Raw genomic sequence first — 18,393 nt, 5'->3', positions numbered from 1 at the left:
GTACACTGTAGCACACGAGAGATAGGGTGTAGTTTGAGATGTGCTTGGGTGTATGCCCCTAGTGCCCCCCTAACATGATACAACTTTACCATACATGTGCTGTACCATACATGTGCTGTAGAAAGGTATAACATGAATGCTTTGCATTTTGGCTTTATTCCTGCGTAACGTAGGGATTTTCGCATATATGCCCTTGACATATTTAATATTTACAAACTTGCCCCTTAAAATTTAGTATTTGCAAAGTTGCTCCTTAAATGTGGCGCATTGAATCTTTCTGCTGCTCCAACTTAAGAATGCTGCTCTTTAAAGTAGACAGTGTCAAAAATTTTAATCGTTTCCAATTGTTTTTCAATAATTTTTAAAATGGAAAAACTAAAATTGGCAAGTGAAAAGGGTAGAGGGAAAAATCAATGCGAGAGAATTAAGGGGTAATTTTGCAAGATCTAAGATGGAGAAGGTAATTTTTTAAATGTAAAATAAGACAAGATAATAAATATTATTATACAGTAGGTCATGCAAAATGCGATTGTAACCATGACCTAATTGAAAATTTCTGATGCCACTGTTCTGCGAAAAATAAGAAATGAAACCCGCGGGGTAAAAAAATTAAAATTAAAAAAAAAACCCAATCCTTCTCTCCCTTCGATCAAAGTCAAAACCTAAGATCGAAATTCTCCAATTCCACCAGAAATCTCAACAATCGATCATCGATCATGGCCAAGCTCGTCCTCTTCGTTGTCTCAGCTCTCCACCTCCTCTCTCTCTCCTCATCCCTTCGCTTCGACCTTCAATCAGGCTCGACGAAATGCATCTCCGAGGACATCAAGATGAACGCCATGGCCGTCGGCAAGTACCTCGTCGTCAACCCCGACGAAAACCACCCTCTCCCCGATTCCCACAAAGTCAGCGTTAGGGTAAGTGGGCCAAAACTCTGATCGCAATCCCTAACCCTAGCCCTAACCCTAACTTGGATTTTGATTTGGTAGGTGACGTCGCCGTATGGGAATAGCATTCATCATGCTGATAATGTGGAGTCGGGGAATTTTGCGTTTACGTCGTCAGAGACGGGAGATTACTTGGCTTGCATGTGGACGCCTGATCACAAGCCGCCGCAGACGCTGACGGTTGAGTTTGAGTGGAGGACTGGAGTTGCCGCGAAGGACTGGCCAAATGTTGCGAAGAAGGGGCAGATTGATGTAAGCTGATCTGGGTTTTGTATTCTATTTTGGTGCTAATTATGTTTTTTTCTTCTTCCCGTTGTGATTGTTTCCATTGTCCAAGTTTGAGCTTGAATTCGAAATTCTTCTAAGGCTGAAAAGTTTGTGAAGCTGGAGGAGAAACAAATTGCTTTTGTATAGAAAAGAACGTGTGTGCTTGGTTATAGCAGCTAACAGTCATGCAAGTCTGTAAGAAGACTTGTCACTTGTCACTGAGGTGGATATGCTATCGTGTATCTGATATTAGGGCCTTATGAAGCCTACAGTCATTAATAGGCGTAAAGAATGCAAGAATGATTGTTTTACAATTTTATGTACATATTTAATCCCCCAGAATTTGTTATAAAGGCTCAAGGATTCGTCTCTGTTAGAACGGAATTATCTGAAATTTTAGACTAAAGGAGCTACTCCGCATGAATTCCCTCCCTGATACTTATATGGGCCTTATTTTTATATCCTTGCTTTATGTTAACCATGCATCTTATTTTCATATTATACTTTCATATTTCTCGGTTTCCAAAACAGTTGATGCAAATGAAGTTCTTGACACCCTTTGAGCATGATAGTTTAAGCATGTACTTGATATCGATTAGCAACTTTAAGCAAACTAACGAAGTATGTGCTTGATATACTGATTAGCAAAGTAAGCAGGGCCCCCTGATGGGTTTAGACTTCCATCACCCTAGTCCTTCTGTATGACCTTTAACAGTGCTGTAATTTCCGTAATCCACCTATCCTAGTAAGGACAATATAAGTGACATTACATTTTTGATGGCTTCAGGAAGAGACGTAGTTATTGAGTGATTGCTTTGGAAAGCTAGGACAGAATGTTTCTTTTAGTAGCCTCTTACTGAGTCAGGATATGGTATTCAATTAATATTGACTGCAATACTGTATTTGGATTCCTGCAAAGTGCAAACCATACTTAAAGACAAAGCACAAGTGAAAGCTATCTATTCCACCTGAATGTAAAAAAGATGGTTGGTACTTTCCCTAATGAGATTGATTAGTTGAAGCTATGCCTGTAGATTTCTAAGGGCTTGGTGTAGGAAGTTCTCTAACCAATCCATAAACTTAAGTAATGGATCAGCAAAATACATGATAAATACTATTCGATATTTATCGCTATCTAGATGAGAATTCATATGATTTGTACGTAACTTACCTGTGAACTAAGCTAGTTCATGTTATTGACAATGGTATTCATTTTACAACCACTTGGTGCATTGGATGAAAAGCCATCAAACCAGTTGATTTTGCATTCGAGAGTGCTTTTAAGGGAAAAGACCAAGACGGACTGTTATGGATAATGAAATTTCATAAATTTTTGGATGGCATAGAAATCAGTTGACAACCAAAATCTTCTATTTCTCATAATCTTAGTCAGGATTAGATTGTGAAACTTAAAATTTTGAAAATACTATTAGCATATTGAGTCATTGATCCTGTTATTTTATATGAGCCGTGGCACCTCTATGCATGCTTTCCCTAGACGTTCCATGGTTTCGTGCTTTTAGGAGTCCGAAAACCTGAAATGCAGAATGTTTTATATGTAATTTTTGCCAAATTAGCAAGACCAGTTATATGCTCTCTTGAAACTCCAAATACCAAGCCCTTCTATAAAAATAACATAACAATGAGAAGTAAAGGGGATACTGAGATGCTTGAATGGTAACAATTTGGTGCTAAAGTTCGGACTGATATAATTTTTAAACCGTGGTTTCTGTTGCAGGTAATGGAGCTGGAGTTGAAAAAGATGGAGGATACTGTCAAGTCAATTCATGATGAAATGTTTTATCTTCGTGAAAGGTACTGTTATGATAATTTCCTTCAATTTCATTGGAAGAACTGTGTAATTTCAAATGTTCCTCTTATAGTTTAAAATGTTAATCTTATTAAGATAATTGGGAGAAACAGTAGTGGAAATGTGTGTTTGATAAATGTTTATAATTTTGACCCAACAGTAGATCTGAAATGCTATATATATAGGTATGTCTGATTATTTGTTCCTATAAAATCAATGATTAAAAAAAGCTAAGACTGGATTGGCTGACTGAACGAAGGTCGGCTACACTTAAATATCTTGTGAATCTCAATCCAAAACTGAGCAAACCCAGATAAACTTAAATTCCAAACCTAAACCAGAAAGAAGGAAAAATCTCTACAGGTCAAAGGAAGAAATTTCAGATTACTTATTGACATAAAATCCAAAATAAAAAGCCAATTAAACCGATGCCCATCAGGCATTTTGAATTCAATTCTGACCTATCCGATCCATAACTATCTCTAATTTATAGAGATCAGCCTGAAATGTATTTTGGCAAGATGGTAACACTTTCACTCAGTCTCATTACAGAACTGATCTAAACCAGAGAAACTTAAATCGAAACCTTAAACCAGAAAGGAGATAAGAAAATGCTACAGATGAGTGGGAGAGAGGGTAATAGATCACAAAAATTCTAAATGTTGAAGTACGCATAAACTATTCTCATTGGGTCAAAAAGAACAAAAAATTGACGAAAATTGTTATAGCTCATGAAAATCATGATTTGTTTAAATCATCGATAAAACTTCACGAAAATCATGAATTTTGAAGTATGCATAATTAATTGGAATTAGATCAACAAGAACAAAAAGTGAAAAAATTGTGGGTTATAGCCCAATAAAATGGGGAATTTTGAAGAAATAAAACTTAATTTCCATTGGGTCAAAACAAATAAAAATTTAGAAAATTCGGGGGTTCTAGCCCATAAAATTTGCCAAATTGCAAAAATGTGGGTAATAGATTATGAAAATTTGAAGCACGCATAATTAATCTCCATTGCGTTGAAAAGAAAAAATTGATAAAAATCATGGGTTATGTAGCCCATTAATATTACAATTTTTTAAAATAATTTGTAATAGACCATTAAATCTTGAAATATTTAAAGCGCACATAATTAATTAGCATTGGGTCGAAGCAAACCAACTTGACAAAAATCGTGGGTTATAGGCAATGAAAATCGCAAATTTAGAAGAAAGGAAACTAAATTGTCATTGGATCAAGAAGAACGGATATTCGAAAAAAGTGTGAGTTGTAGCCAATGAATTTCATAAATTTGAAAAATCGTTGGTACTAGATTATGAAAATTGCAAATGTTGGAGTACGCATAGCTAATCGTCATTTGGGCGAAAAGAACAAAAATTGGCAAAAATCATGGGTTATTGACCACATGAAAAACACTTTTCTAAAATCGTTGATATTAAACCATGATAATTATCAATTTTGAAGTATACATAATTTACTGGAAGTGCGTCAAATGAATGAAAATTAACAAAGATCATGGGCTATAACTCATAAAAATCACGAATTTTGAAGAAATAAAACCTAATTGCCATTGGGTCAAAACGAACACAATTCACAAGAATCGTGGGTTCATCCATGAAATTCGCAAATATGAAAAATTGTTTGAAATAGATCATGAAAATCATGAAATTACAATTGGGTCGAAAAGAACTAAATTGACAAAAATTGTTGGTTGGCCCATGAAAATTGTGCTTTTTATAAAATCATTGATAGTAGCCCATGAAAATCATGAATTTTAAAGTGTGCATAACTAATTAGAATTGGATTGAAAGGACCAAAATTTGACAAAAGATCATGGGTTAAATTGCACTATTTTTTAAGAATCTTGGGTAATATCCCATGAAATCGTGAATTTTTAGTATGCACGATTAAATTGCTATGAGTAGAAACTAATGATAATAGATAAAAATTGTGGGTTGTAGGGAGGGGTGCTAAACCGTATCTGTATCCGAGGAAATATCTGTAACCATATCCGTTAGGATACGCATATGGTTACTTAAATCTATAACCGATAGGATATATGGTTATGGATATGATTTTATTGTAAAATATCCGTATCCAAAATATCCGAAAATATATTAGTCATATTGTTTCAATAGTTTTAATCCTTAGATTATCGATTTGAGGTTAATTTTGATAATCAAGATGTCTAATCTTAGCTTTTCAGATATAATGAACATATTAATGAACTATTTTATATCACAAGAACTATATTCTTTTAAATACTATCTAGTTTTCTCATATCTGTTTTGTATCCACATGCATATCAGCTTATATATTCGCATGTATGTCTGTATCTCTATTCAATTTTAGTGGATATGGATAAGAATTTTCCTTACCGAGATATATCTGTATCCAAGATGTGTAAGCGGATATGGATATGATAAGTATTATATCCAAGCTATATCCGGACCGAATCCCCCTAGTTGTAGGCCACTAAAATCGTGAATTTTTAAGAAATAAAACTTAATTGCAATTTTGAAAAACCATGGGAAGTTGATCATAAATATTGTGAATGTTAAGTACACATAATTAACCATCATTGGATCGCAAAGGGCAAATATTGTTAAGAATCACGAGTTATTGCCTATGAAATTCACAAATTTGAAGCATCATGAGTAATAGATTATATGACATTGTAAATGTTGAATTACGCATAATTAATCATCATTGGATGCAGAATGAAAAATCACAAAAACCATGGGTTATAGTCCATAAAAAATTATGATTTTTAAAAATCTTGGGTAATAGCCCATGAAAATCGTCAATTTTATATGCACAAATAATTGGCATTGGATCATAACCAACAAGATTGACAAAAATTATGGGTTATAGGCTATGGAAATTAGCAATTTTAGAGAAACAAAACTTAATTGCCCTTGGGGCAAAAAGAATAAAAATTTAGAAGAAAACGTGGGTTATAGCTCATGAAATTTGCAAAATTGAAAAATAATAGATCATGAATATTGTGAATGAATATTGTGAATGAATATTGAACTGGACACATGATTAATCATCGTTGGGCCAAGAAGAACAAAAATTGAAAAAAATCTTGGGTTATAGCCTATGAAAATCGCTATTTTTAAAAACGTTGATAATGGTCTGTGAAAATCGTGAATTTTGAAGTATGTATAATTAACTAGAATTCGGCCTAACAAAGGAAATTTGAAAAGAAAAATCGTGAGTCATAGTCCATTAATATCGCAATTCTTTTTAAGAAATAAAACTAAACTGCTATTGTGTTTGAACAAATAAAAATTCATAAAAATTGTGGGTTATAGGCCATGCTTGCAAATTTTAAAAATCATGGCTAAAAGATCAGGAACATTGCGAATGTTGAAGTATGTAAGTTTAATTCCTATTAGATCGAAAATAACAAAAATTAACAAAAGTCGTGAGTCATAGCCCATGAAAATTGTGATTTTTTAAAATCATTGATAACAGACATGAACATCTTGAATTTTGAAGTACCTATAATTAATTGACATTGTGTCGAAAGGAATGAACATTGGAAGGAAATTGTGGGTTACAACCCATGAAAATCGTGAATTTTGAAGAAATTAAACTTAATTGTCATTGTGTCCAAAAGAACAAAAATTCACAAACATTATGGGTTATATTCCAGAAATTTGCAAATTTAAGAAATCGTGGGTAATAGATTATGAATATCATGGATGGTGAGGCATGCATAAATTCATAATTAATCGTCATCGGGCTAAACATAACAAAAATTGACAAAAATCATGGGTTATATAGCCCATGAAACTTGTGATTTTTTAAATGTTGATAATAGCTTATGAAAATCGTGAAATTTGAAGTATGCATAATTAATTGTCTTTTGGGTTTAAAGAAATAAAAATTGACAAAAATCATGGGTTATAGTCCACAATAATTGCGAATTTTTAGGAAATAGAAACTTATTAGCTATTAGGCCAAAACGATAAAAAAATCACAAAAATTGTGAAATTTTTAGTATGCATAATTAATTGGCATTAGGTCGAAAGTTCACTAAAATTGATAAATATTGTGGGTTATATACAATGAAAATTGTGAATTTTGAAGAAATGAAACTAATTGACATAGGGTCAAAAGGTACGAAAATTCACAAAAATCTTAGGCTAGCCCATTGAATTTGCTATTTTGAAAAATCATGGGTAATAGATCGTGACTATCGTGAATGTTGAAATACGCATAAGTAATCATTATTGGGTTGAAAAGAATGAAAATTCACAAAAATTATGGATTGTAACCCTTAAAAATCGTGATTTTAAAAAAATCTTATGTTGAAGTGCTCCTAATTAATAGGCATTGGTTTGAGACAAATGAAATTTGATAAAAATCATGGGTTATAGACTATGAAAATCGCAAATTTGGAGAAATACGACTTAATTGCTTTGGATCAATACGAATAAAAATTCACAAAAATCGTGGGTAATAGATCACATAATTTGCGAATGTTGAAGTACATATAATTAATTGCCATTAGTTTGAAAACAATAAAAATTGACAAAAATCATTGGTTATAGCCATGAAACATCACAATTTTTAAAATCGTTGATAATAAATCATGAACATCGTGAATTTTAAAGTACTTATAATTAATCGGTAATCGGTATTGGGTCAAATGAACAAAAATTAATCGACATTAGGTCAAAATGTGACAATTGATTGGCATTAAGTCAAAAATGGCATCAATTGTAATTAGGTTGAAAAGAACAAAATTTGGCAAAAGATAATGGGTTATAACGCATGAATATCACTATCTTTTTAAAATCTTTGGTAATAGTGAATAGCCCATGAAAATTGTGAATTTGTGAGTACACATAATAAATTGTTATTGGGTCGAAATTAAAAAAAATTGACAAAAATCGTGAGTTATATGACATGAAAATCTTGAATTTTGAAAAATAAGACTTAATTGTCATTGGTTAAAAAGAGCAAAGCTTCACAAAAATCGTGGGTTATAGCTTTTGAAATTCTCAAATTTAAAAAATCATGAGTGATAGATCATGAATATCGTGAATGTTGAAGTATGCATAATTAACCATCATTTGGTTGAAAAGAATGAAAATCCACAAAATCGTGGGTCATAGCCCATGAAAACCATGATTTTGTAGAATCTTAAGTCACAACCCGTAGACACTATGAATTTTTTAAGTACGCATAATTGATTTGCATTGGGTTGAAATTGACAAAAAATTGTTACCGACCATAAAAAATTGCTAATTTTGATGAAATAAAAATTAATTGTCATTGGGTTAAAAGAATGCAGATTCACAAAAAGCACAAGCAATGTTTTGAAAAGCTCCTGCGTGGCCCATCTAGGTTCTCGCCAATGCCTAGGTGGCACCCAGGTCGCTTGCCTCGATCTTTCAAGAGTCTATGGGAGCGTGATATCCTTCATTCCTACATCGTTGTCCTCAAACCTCCAAATTCCTCCGATCACCTTTGCCAGCTACGATCAACTTCAACTGTTTCGACCTTTTGCGAAATCTTCTCCATCACCACCTAAAAAAAAATCCTTGTTGGCCGTCAGCACCAATTTGACACCTATCAATGCCTAGCGCTTTCGATAATACTGGTTGTAATTAAAAAAATAATAAGATAGGAAAACGCCTAGGCTCTAGCCATCATTGAATATCATGAGTTTAAGTATACATAATTAACTGTCATTGAGTTGAATAGAATAACAATTTACAAAAATTGTGCATTATAGCCCATGAAAATCGGGATTTTTTTAGAAACTGTTGATAATAGCGCATGAAATCGAGAATTTTAAGGTACACATAATTAATTTTAATTTGGTCGAAACTCGAAAAGAACAAACTTTGACAATTGTGGGTTATAGCTCATGAAAATCATGATTTTTTAAATCAATTGTGATAACCCATGAAAATCGTGGGATTTGAAGTACGCATAATTAATTAGCCTTGGGTCGAAACAAATATAAATTGACAAAATTCATTGCTTACAGGCCATTAAAATCGCGAATTTTAAAGAAATTAAACCTAATCACTATTTGGTCGAAAAGTATGAAAACTTTACAAAAATTATGGGTTATAGCCAACGAAGTTTACAAATTTGGAGAACTTTTGGGCAATAGATCATGAATATCCAAATTGTTGAATGCATAATTAATCGTTATTAGAACAAAATTTGACAAAAATCATGTTATAGCTCTTGAAAATCGTGTTTTTTTAGAAATCATTGATGATAGCCCATGAAAATCGTTAATTTTGAAGTTCACATTATTAATTGGGATTGTGTCTAAATAAATAAAAATTGACAAAAATTGTGGGGTAGCCAATGAAACTTGCAAATTTCAAAGAAACAAAACTTGATTGCATTTGGGTCAAAATAAAGGAAAATTCTCAAAAGTCAAGGGTTATTGCCCATTAAATTTGCAAATTTAAAAAATTATAAGTAATAGTCCATGAAAATAGTTACTACTTTAGTACGCATAATTAATTTCTGTTGGGTCAAAAAGAACAAAAAATTTCAAAAATCAGGGTGCATGAAAATCACAAAATTGGAGAAATAAAACTTAATTGTCACTGGATCAAATTTGAACAAAAATTCAAAAAAAATCATGGGTTATAGCCTATGAAATTCGCAAATTTGAAAATTTGTGCATAATAGATCTTGAAAATCGTGAACGTTGAAGTACGCATAAGTAATTGACATTAGGCCCAAAAAATAAAAATTGACAAAAATTGTTTGTTAGCACATGAAAATCTCGATTGTTTAAAATCATTGATAATAGTTCATGAAAATCGTGAATTTTATTGTACGCATAATTAACTGGGATTGGGTTAAAAAGATTGAAAAGTGGCTGAAAGAAATTGTGGGCTATGGGCTTATCTAGCCTATGAAATCGGTTACTTTGAAGAAATAAAACATAATTTCGTCAAAGGTAACAAAAATTGTGGGTTATAGGCAATAAAATTTGCAAACTTGCAAAAGCGTGGGTAGAGTAGTCCATGAAAGTCGTGAATGTTGAAGTGTGCATAACTATTCGCTTTTGGGTTAAAAAAATTGACAAAAAATATGGATTATAACGCATGAAAATCACGATTTTTCAAATCTATTGGTATAGCTCATGAAAATCGTGAAATTTGATATATGCATAATTAATTGGCATCAGGTCAAAATGAACGGAAATTGATTAAAAACCATTGGTTATAGGCTATGAAATTTGTGGAATTTGAAGAAATAAAAATTAATTGCTTTGGGGTTATAAAAAACGGATGAATATCATGCTCTATCGCCAATGAAATTCTTAAATTTGAAGACTTGTGGGTAATAGATAATGAAAATCTTGAATGTTGAAGTATACATAATCAATTGCCATTGGGTCGAAAAGAAAAAAATTTGAAATCGTGGGTTATAGCCCTTGCACATCGCGATTTTTTAAAATAGTTGATAACAACCCATGAAAATCGTGAGTTTTTAGGTGTGCATAATTAATTGGATTTGGATAAAAAAGAACGTAACTAGATGAAAAATCGTGGGCTTTAATCCATAAAAAAACTATTTTGTTTTAAAAATCTTGGGTAATAGCCTAGGAAAATTATATTTTAAACTTGTTAATCATCTTGAGAGAAGGGTGAAGGTTATTCCGATTTGATTCTCTGGCCGTGATTGAAAGGGATAAGGTGACGAGTGTCCATATATTTTGGTTTGGAAGGCAGGTTAGTAAGGGCATCTCCAACAGCTTCTCTAAAATTTTCTTCAAAATAGGAAAGCAAAAGTCATATTCTCCAAATTATTTTTACACCAACTCCAACAGCTTCCCCATTTTAAAGAATCACTTTTTTCCTTCAAAAATTTAGAGAATGCTGCAGATTTGGGGAAGCTTCCTCATTTTTTCTCCTCCATCCCTATTTTGGGGAATGAGATGGGGAATCTGTTGGACCAAAAACCTAACTATATTTTCCAAAAGTGAGAAATAGGGAAGCTGTTGGAGATGCTCTAAATACTTCATATCAGGGTTTTGGCAAATTTCCAAAGCGTGGAACATTTGAGGGGTTGGGGATGGGAGGGGAAACTATTTAACAAAATTATGAGAATAAACCTATGCATTACTAGCATCCAAATCTGTGTGCTACGGGTCGTGGAGGCAGAGAAGGGGCGATGGGTTCGTCCAGTGACTTGTTTCAGTTTTCAATCAATCTCTATGATCTGTGTTCTATCGTTAGTTTCATTGTGGATGTCATAGGTGTGAAGTCTCTCATTTTGATGGTCTATCATGCAATTCACACAAATAGGGATGGAGCTGGAATACTCCTGGTTGCTGTTCTTATATTATCCTAAAAGGTTAATTGTGGAAAGACCACATTGTACTATTGCCTAGTTGCGGATAGATCCTCTGTTGTCCTTATTGTTGCAAATGGAACCTCTGAGCGAAATTTTGACTCTTAACCAAAGAGAGTTTTTTTTAATTGCGTGATAAAATGGGGTCAATCCGCAACTAACCCTTTCTTAAATTTAGCTATTTTTAAAATTCAAGGATATAGATAATAGATAATTCTTAAATTTGAAGACTTGTGGGTAATAGATAATGAAAATCTTGAATGTTGAAGTATACATAGTCAATTGCCATTGGGTCGAAAAGGAAAAAAAATTGAAATCGTGGGTTATAGCCCTTGCACATCGCGGTTTTTTAAAATAGTTGATAACAACCCATGAAAATCGTGAGTTTTTAAGTGTGCATAATTAATTGGATTTGGATCAAAAAGAACATAACTAGATGAAAAATCGTGGGCTTTGATCCATAAAAAAAACTATTTTGTTTTAAAAATCTTGGGTAATAGCACAGGAAAATTATATTTTAAACTTGTTAATCATCTTGAGAGAAGGGTGAAGGTTATTCCGATTTGATTCTCTGGCCGTGATTGAAAGGGATAAGGTGACGAGTGTCCATATATTTTGGAAGGCAGGTTAGTAAATACTTCATATCAGGGTTTTGGCAAATTTCCAAAGCGTGGAACATTTGAGGGGTTGGGGATGGGAGGGGAAACTATTTTAACAAAATTATGAGAATAAACCTATGCATTACTAGCATCCAAATCTGTGTGCTACGGGTTGTGGAGGCAGAGAAGGGGCGATGGGTTTGTCCAGTGACTTGTTTCAGTTTTCAATCAATCTCTATGATCTGTGTTCTATCGTTAGTTTCATTGTGGATGTCATAGGTGTGAAGTCTCTCATTTTGATGGTCTATCATGCAATTCACACAAATAGGGATGGAGCTGGAATACTCCTGGTTGCTGTTCTTATATTATCCTAAAAGGTTAATTGTGGAAAGACCGCATTGTACTATTGGCCAGTTGCGGATAGACCCTCTGTTGTCCTATTGTTGCAAATGGAACCTCTGAGCGAAAATTTTGACTCTTAACCAAAGAGAGATTTTTTTTAACTGCGCGATAAAATGGGGTCAATCAGCAACTAACCCTTTCTTAAATTTAGCTATTTTTAAAATTCAAGGATATATGCTTTGTGCATGATTAGCCTTCTCTTGAGATCATTCCTTTAATTCTTACATTAGATTAATATGTTTGTGCATAACTAGCTTCCTCTCGTGTTCTTTCCTTTATTTCTTACAGGGAGGAGGAAATGCAAGACATGAACAGATCGACAAATTCCAAGATGTTTTGGTTCAGTTTCATGTCACTTGGTGTGTGTATATCTGTAGCAGGGTTGCAGTTATGGCATTTGAAGAACTACTTCGAGAGGAAGAAGCTCCTCTGATGTTGTGCGTGCGGTTATATTTCTTCTCATATTTAATTATGTATTTTGAGCCAAGTCCAAGGCACTGGAGATTAAGTGATGAACGCATCGAATTATATTGGCACGGAAACTTGTACATTGTCCAGGGTTCTGGTTGGGATTTAACAAAATAATACCTTCATTTGCAACCAATTTACCTGTTAGTTGAATTTAATGTCTGCTTTTGGATGAATGATATACCCTCCTTCCTTCAATACCATAAAGGATGTTGTCATGCGTTTCGCAGGCTGTGTTCATAGTCAAATTTCTACGCTTTTGGCGACAGATTAACCCTGTCCCTATATTGTTTAATAAATTCGCCCCTTGAGATCATTTTATTTTACCCTTGAGATCATTTTATTTTAAATAATGATAGGGTCACACCCTCTACCACACCTCTAACCACATCACCTCTTTTGCTACAGTGCACATGGCCCATATGAGATTTTAAAATTAAAATCTCATGTGGATCCTGTGCACTGTAGCAAGAGAGGTGGTGTGGTTGAAGGTGTGCCTCTAGTGCCTCTATTTTATTTTAGAGTGAGAGCTACTCTTTTATCCGTAAAAGAACTGGTATCTTTTAGGGGAAATTTATCTAAAGAAGAATTTTCTGATAGTTGGTGCCCCCTAGACTTAGGGGGTGTTTGTTTTGTTTTTTTTGGGATATAAGGTGGATTTCAAGTTTTGGGATGTAAAAAGTGCTCTTTTTGAGTTTTGAGATTCCATGAACTTTGTTTGTTTCAAAATTAATTTTGGGATATTGAATCCCTAAATTATAAACAAATAATATATTTTTAGGATTTGTGAAATCCTCTCTTTTGTTTCAACCTTTTTTTGGGATATAAGGTGGATTACAAGTTTTTTGGGTTTCAGAATTCCATAAACAATGTTTGTTTCAAAACCAATTTTGGGATATTGAATCCCCAAATAATAAAAAACTATTATATTTTAGAATTTGTGAAATCCTACAATTGAGAGAGGATGTAGGTTGGATATTGATGTATTAATGCTTAGGGGGTGTTTGTTTCAAATCCCAAAATTTATGGATATGGATTTCACATGGGATTTGAAATCCATAAATTTTTTGGTAGGTTTTGGGATTCCTAAAACTTTGTTTGTTTCATCAATATTTTGGGATTTGGAATGCTATAATTTGTAAATTCTTGTTTGTTTCAAACTCAAATTGTAGCATTACAAATTTTAGAATTTGAAATCCATAAATTTAACAAACAAGTTTTAGGATTACCAAAATAATAAATGGTGAATATAAGAACTTTGGTGAGCTTACCTCCCACAAAAAAACAAATACAATTGCACAGTTATACATAAGCAAACAACGCATAGCAATTCACTGGAGAAAAAAATCAAACGTACATACAAAGCGCAGAATAGATGAAAATTATATATACTTCTTCAGTAAAATTATAAGATGCAAGATAACCAAGCCACTTAAACAAGTACAGAATAGATGACATGCATATTTCTTCATTCACATTAGCAAGATATATCTGAAATAGTCGTGTTTAACAATAATCAAAGACCTCGAACCACATTAACCATCCCAGAAAACATCGCATCCTGGTATTATCACCTAGCTATACCAATGACACTGCCTCTGAAAGTTGCATCACATAGAGAGCTGTGTGAATTAGAAGATTTGAAGCAGGCTGAGTAAGATAATTAGTAATATGAGATTAAACTCCCTGATCATGAAGACAGCTTCCCAGCAAATATTTATTGAAAATTTTTTTGTGCTCCCCTCTGCCCTGCATGGATCAAGATAATTTGCACACTTGTATCCAAATCAGAATTCTACTCTCTGAACTGTTCAATATTGGAAAGGGTTAATTGCATATGTATACCCACCCACCAACACATCCATGCACAGATAATTTACACATACCCACGCACCTGAACACCAACACATAACAGCCACAAGCACACACATTCATGCATACACTCGCGCGCACACAAATACAAATGCACACCTGTACAATCACACGACCACATGCACCCCCCAATGCAAACACACAACCACCCACAGATCTCCCGCACCTATGGATGCATCCGACAAGCACCCAACCCAAGGCTCAGACAAGGAACCCTTAGAAAACTCATAATAGGACCAAGGTAGGGGCTCAGATACATATATTAAAATTGAATACATGGATTGCCTCATCTAACAATGATGTTGCAATGTAGGTTGCAATCACATGAATGGATTGCCTCACCTAACATTGTAAATACAATGTTAGGTTGCATTCTCATCCTAGATTGCCCTACCTAAACATAGCAAAACATTGTAGATTGCATTCTCATAATATGACCATCATCATTGCCCAAATTCAACAATACAAAATAGCCATACCAATACATATCGTGCAATGTAGCCACAAACAAGCAAGATGGACCCAAGAACACAAATCAGAATTCTACTCTCTAAACTGTTCAATATGTTAGATTTAATCCAAAATAGCATTCAAAATGATAATATACTCATTTATCCATGAGTATTGTTGTAATATCAATGAATACATAGAGGTAGTAGACAATATATCAACGAGTATAATAATACATGGAAAATATAACTTAAATTACATCCCAATCTTGGTTGTGTCTCCACCATGATATTTATCACAATAATCTTCCCACATTTCAATTGCAATTTGATCCCTCTTTGCTCTCCATTCATTTCTTGAATCTCTTTCCTCTCTCTGTGTCATAGTTTGAGTAAAGTCAACAACACCCTCTTCACCTTCATTTGCTATTTCATCTCCATCCTCTTCAATATGGTTGTCCTCATGCAACAACTCATCGCCCGGGTCTTCTATGGCGATATAGTTATGAAGTATAGTACATGCAATAACTATATCAACTTGAGTTGGAAAAGGGTAATGTGGCTTCGCGGATAGGATTTTGAAACGATTTTTTAATACCCCAAAAGTTGATTCAATTTTAGACCTTAGGGATGAGTGTCTTAAATTGAACAACTCTTGTCTATTATTGATTGGCCTACCCTTGTGCTCATTTAGATGATACCGCACTCCTCGATATGGGGAGATAAAGCCATGCATAGTAGTGTAGCCCGCATCACACAAATAATATTTTCCTACAATTACCAAAAATAAATTTAGTATATTTTTTAATTGTAATTAAGTAGACATACTTTATTTGAAGGATTTATTACCGTCGTAAACTCTCAATCCACGAGGTTGTGGTCTAGATAACGCGTCTTGCAAAACTCTATAATCATTTGTGGATCCCTCCCATCCAGCTAGAACATACGAAAATAACTTGCTAGGAGTGCATGCAGCTAGAACATTTTGAGTTACACCTTTACGACCTCTAAAACGTGCAACAAGGCTAGCGGGAAGCATGGCGTCGATATGGGTTCCATCTATCATGCCAATGCAATCCTATATGATACATTAAACAGTTATTAATAATTAAACAGTTAATAATAATAGAAAGGTAAAATTGACTGTTATATTATGAGTAGTTATGTTATAATAATGATTACCTTGAAATAAGGATAGTATAACGGGTTAGTGGCAATCTCTGACGATACTTCACTTGGTGCTTGCTTCATGTACCGCCCCCTTAAACGACCAACGGCTTCCAAGCACTTGTTAAAATATTTTGAAACGGTTTCCCCCGATCTTATGAAATGTGACCTAACAATCCTATTTCTTGTTTTATGGCCTAATATATTAAGGAACATGAGCAATTGTTCTTCTACTTTAACACCCCGTGAATCTTTTAGTAGGCCGGTATATCTCATTATTCTAACAAGATTATGAAATGCACGCGGCCTCATTCTAACATAAGCCCTACAACTCTCATCATAGCCATGAAACACACGACTTATGTGCCTAACTCTAGAGTCTATCTTCTCTTTATTTTTCATCTTAGGGTGATAAGTGATTGATTTCCTTCTACTACGTATCCTCATCAAACAAGCAAACACACAAATCACCGCAGAGATAGTAGCATTAGAAGCCATCCTCATTAACATCTCTTCATCAATATCGTCCATCTACATTGTTTTAAGAAGAGATTCCACATATAAATACTATGCATCAATCTTAAACAAGTGCTCATATAGTAAATAGAAACCAACAATGTTCAAGTTAAGTGTAATTAATCTTAATTAACAAATTCCAATAAACTAAAATTATGAATGCAATGTTCTAATATGCCTTTTTTAAAGCTTCTGGCATGAATTAGTCCCTCAAATATGTCTACTATTTAGTAATGGAGACATGGTGCTTAAGAAACAGGGTGCTTAAGGATTCCATTATGTTAAAAATGAATGATTTTCACTAAAAGTTTATAAAATTTTCAAAGATTAAAGACAGTATATAACTTTCTAACCAAACAGGAATCTCTGCTCATTCTCATCCCTTTCTGACATAAAATGAAAGACAGGATATAACTTTGTTAAACAGGAATCACAAGAATCAATCAAATATAGCTTCAATCAAATTACCCATATTTCTGCCAGAAAACCCCAGATTTGATGAATTATGAGATCAACTCAGAACTTCAAAGCAATCTTTGCCGAAATTTACAAAACTCGCCAGCTTAAACCCTAGATTTCTTAAAAAATCCAACACTACCAGCTAAAATCCCCCCGATAAATCCCCAAAACACGCCAAAATCACCAACTTTCTACAAAGATCTCAGAAATTAAACACCAACCAACTTTCTACAAAGATCTCAGAAAGTAAACACCAAAAGATAGACTATACCTGAAGACTAGGCTCATGCACTCGCCGAAGAGGAGCAGAATCGAAACCCTAACCCTAGCTTTCCTGCGAATTTTCAGGTGCCAAGCGAGGAAAATTCTTTCCCTCCCCGTCAGCCACAAGCCCTAAGTATTTCTAGAGGAGGGAGGGGGTGGCGTTGTAGAGGCGGAGAGACAGGGAAGGAGATCTATGGTTTTCGCGCAAAAAATGAGACGGCGGGTAAAAGAGGAGGGAGACGAAAATGGGAGAGGGAAGCGGTGACTGTAATGGAAGAGTCTGCGATCGGTTTTGGGGATTAGGAGCGGAGTTGGCTGAGTTGGACTTGGTTTGTCAGAGATCCAGCCCATATCCCCTCTCAAAAACAGGATTTCTCAAATGCCAAAATAAATTAGTTTTTTATGTTTTTAGGATTCAATATGCCAAAAATTTTTTTGAAACAAACATGGTTATGGAATTCCAAAACTCAAAAAAATTCCTTTTTACATCCCAAAAGTTAAAATCCAGCCCATATGCCAAAAAAAAAACTGAAACAAACACCCCCTTATAATATAAGATTAATACATCTATTCCTCTATAATTATAGGAGGACTCAAGAAACACTGTTCATGCTTTGATAAATGCTGCAGTAAATTATCATTGTTCATGCTGTAGTAAAATCTATAGTAAATTACTGTAGCATTATATATATTACATATAATATTATATATGTATATATATTATATATAATATTATATATATATATATATATTATATAATATATAATATATATAATATATATTATATATATATTATATTATATATTATAAAAGTATAT

At 33.7% G+C, this 18,393-nt stretch overlaps 1 protein-coding gene across 1 annotated transcript; it reads left to right on the top strand.

Annotated features, from left to right (window-relative positions):
* On the top strand, positions 603-13,074 carry LOC109848859 (transmembrane emp24 domain-containing protein p24delta9-like). The gene is made up of 4 exons (XM_020418568.1): positions 603-917; positions 990-1,199; positions 2,953-3,029; positions 12,669-13,074. The coding sequence occupies exons 1-4, from the start codon at positions 717-719 to the stop codon at positions 12,811-12,813; spliced, it is 633 nt and encodes a 210-aa protein (XP_020274157.1). The 5' UTR covers positions 603-716; the 3' UTR covers positions 12,814-13,074.

The sequence above is a fragment of the Asparagus officinalis genome, chromosome 7, assembly GCF_001876935.1.
Source record: "Asparagus officinalis chromosome 7, Aspof.V1, whole genome shotgun sequence".
Classification (NCBI taxonomy): domain Eukaryota; kingdom Viridiplantae; phylum Streptophyta; class Magnoliopsida; order Asparagales; family Asparagaceae; genus Asparagus; species Asparagus officinalis.
Note: the sequence above shows the minus strand (reverse complement) of the source record. Positions and strands in the feature narration are given on the sequence as shown.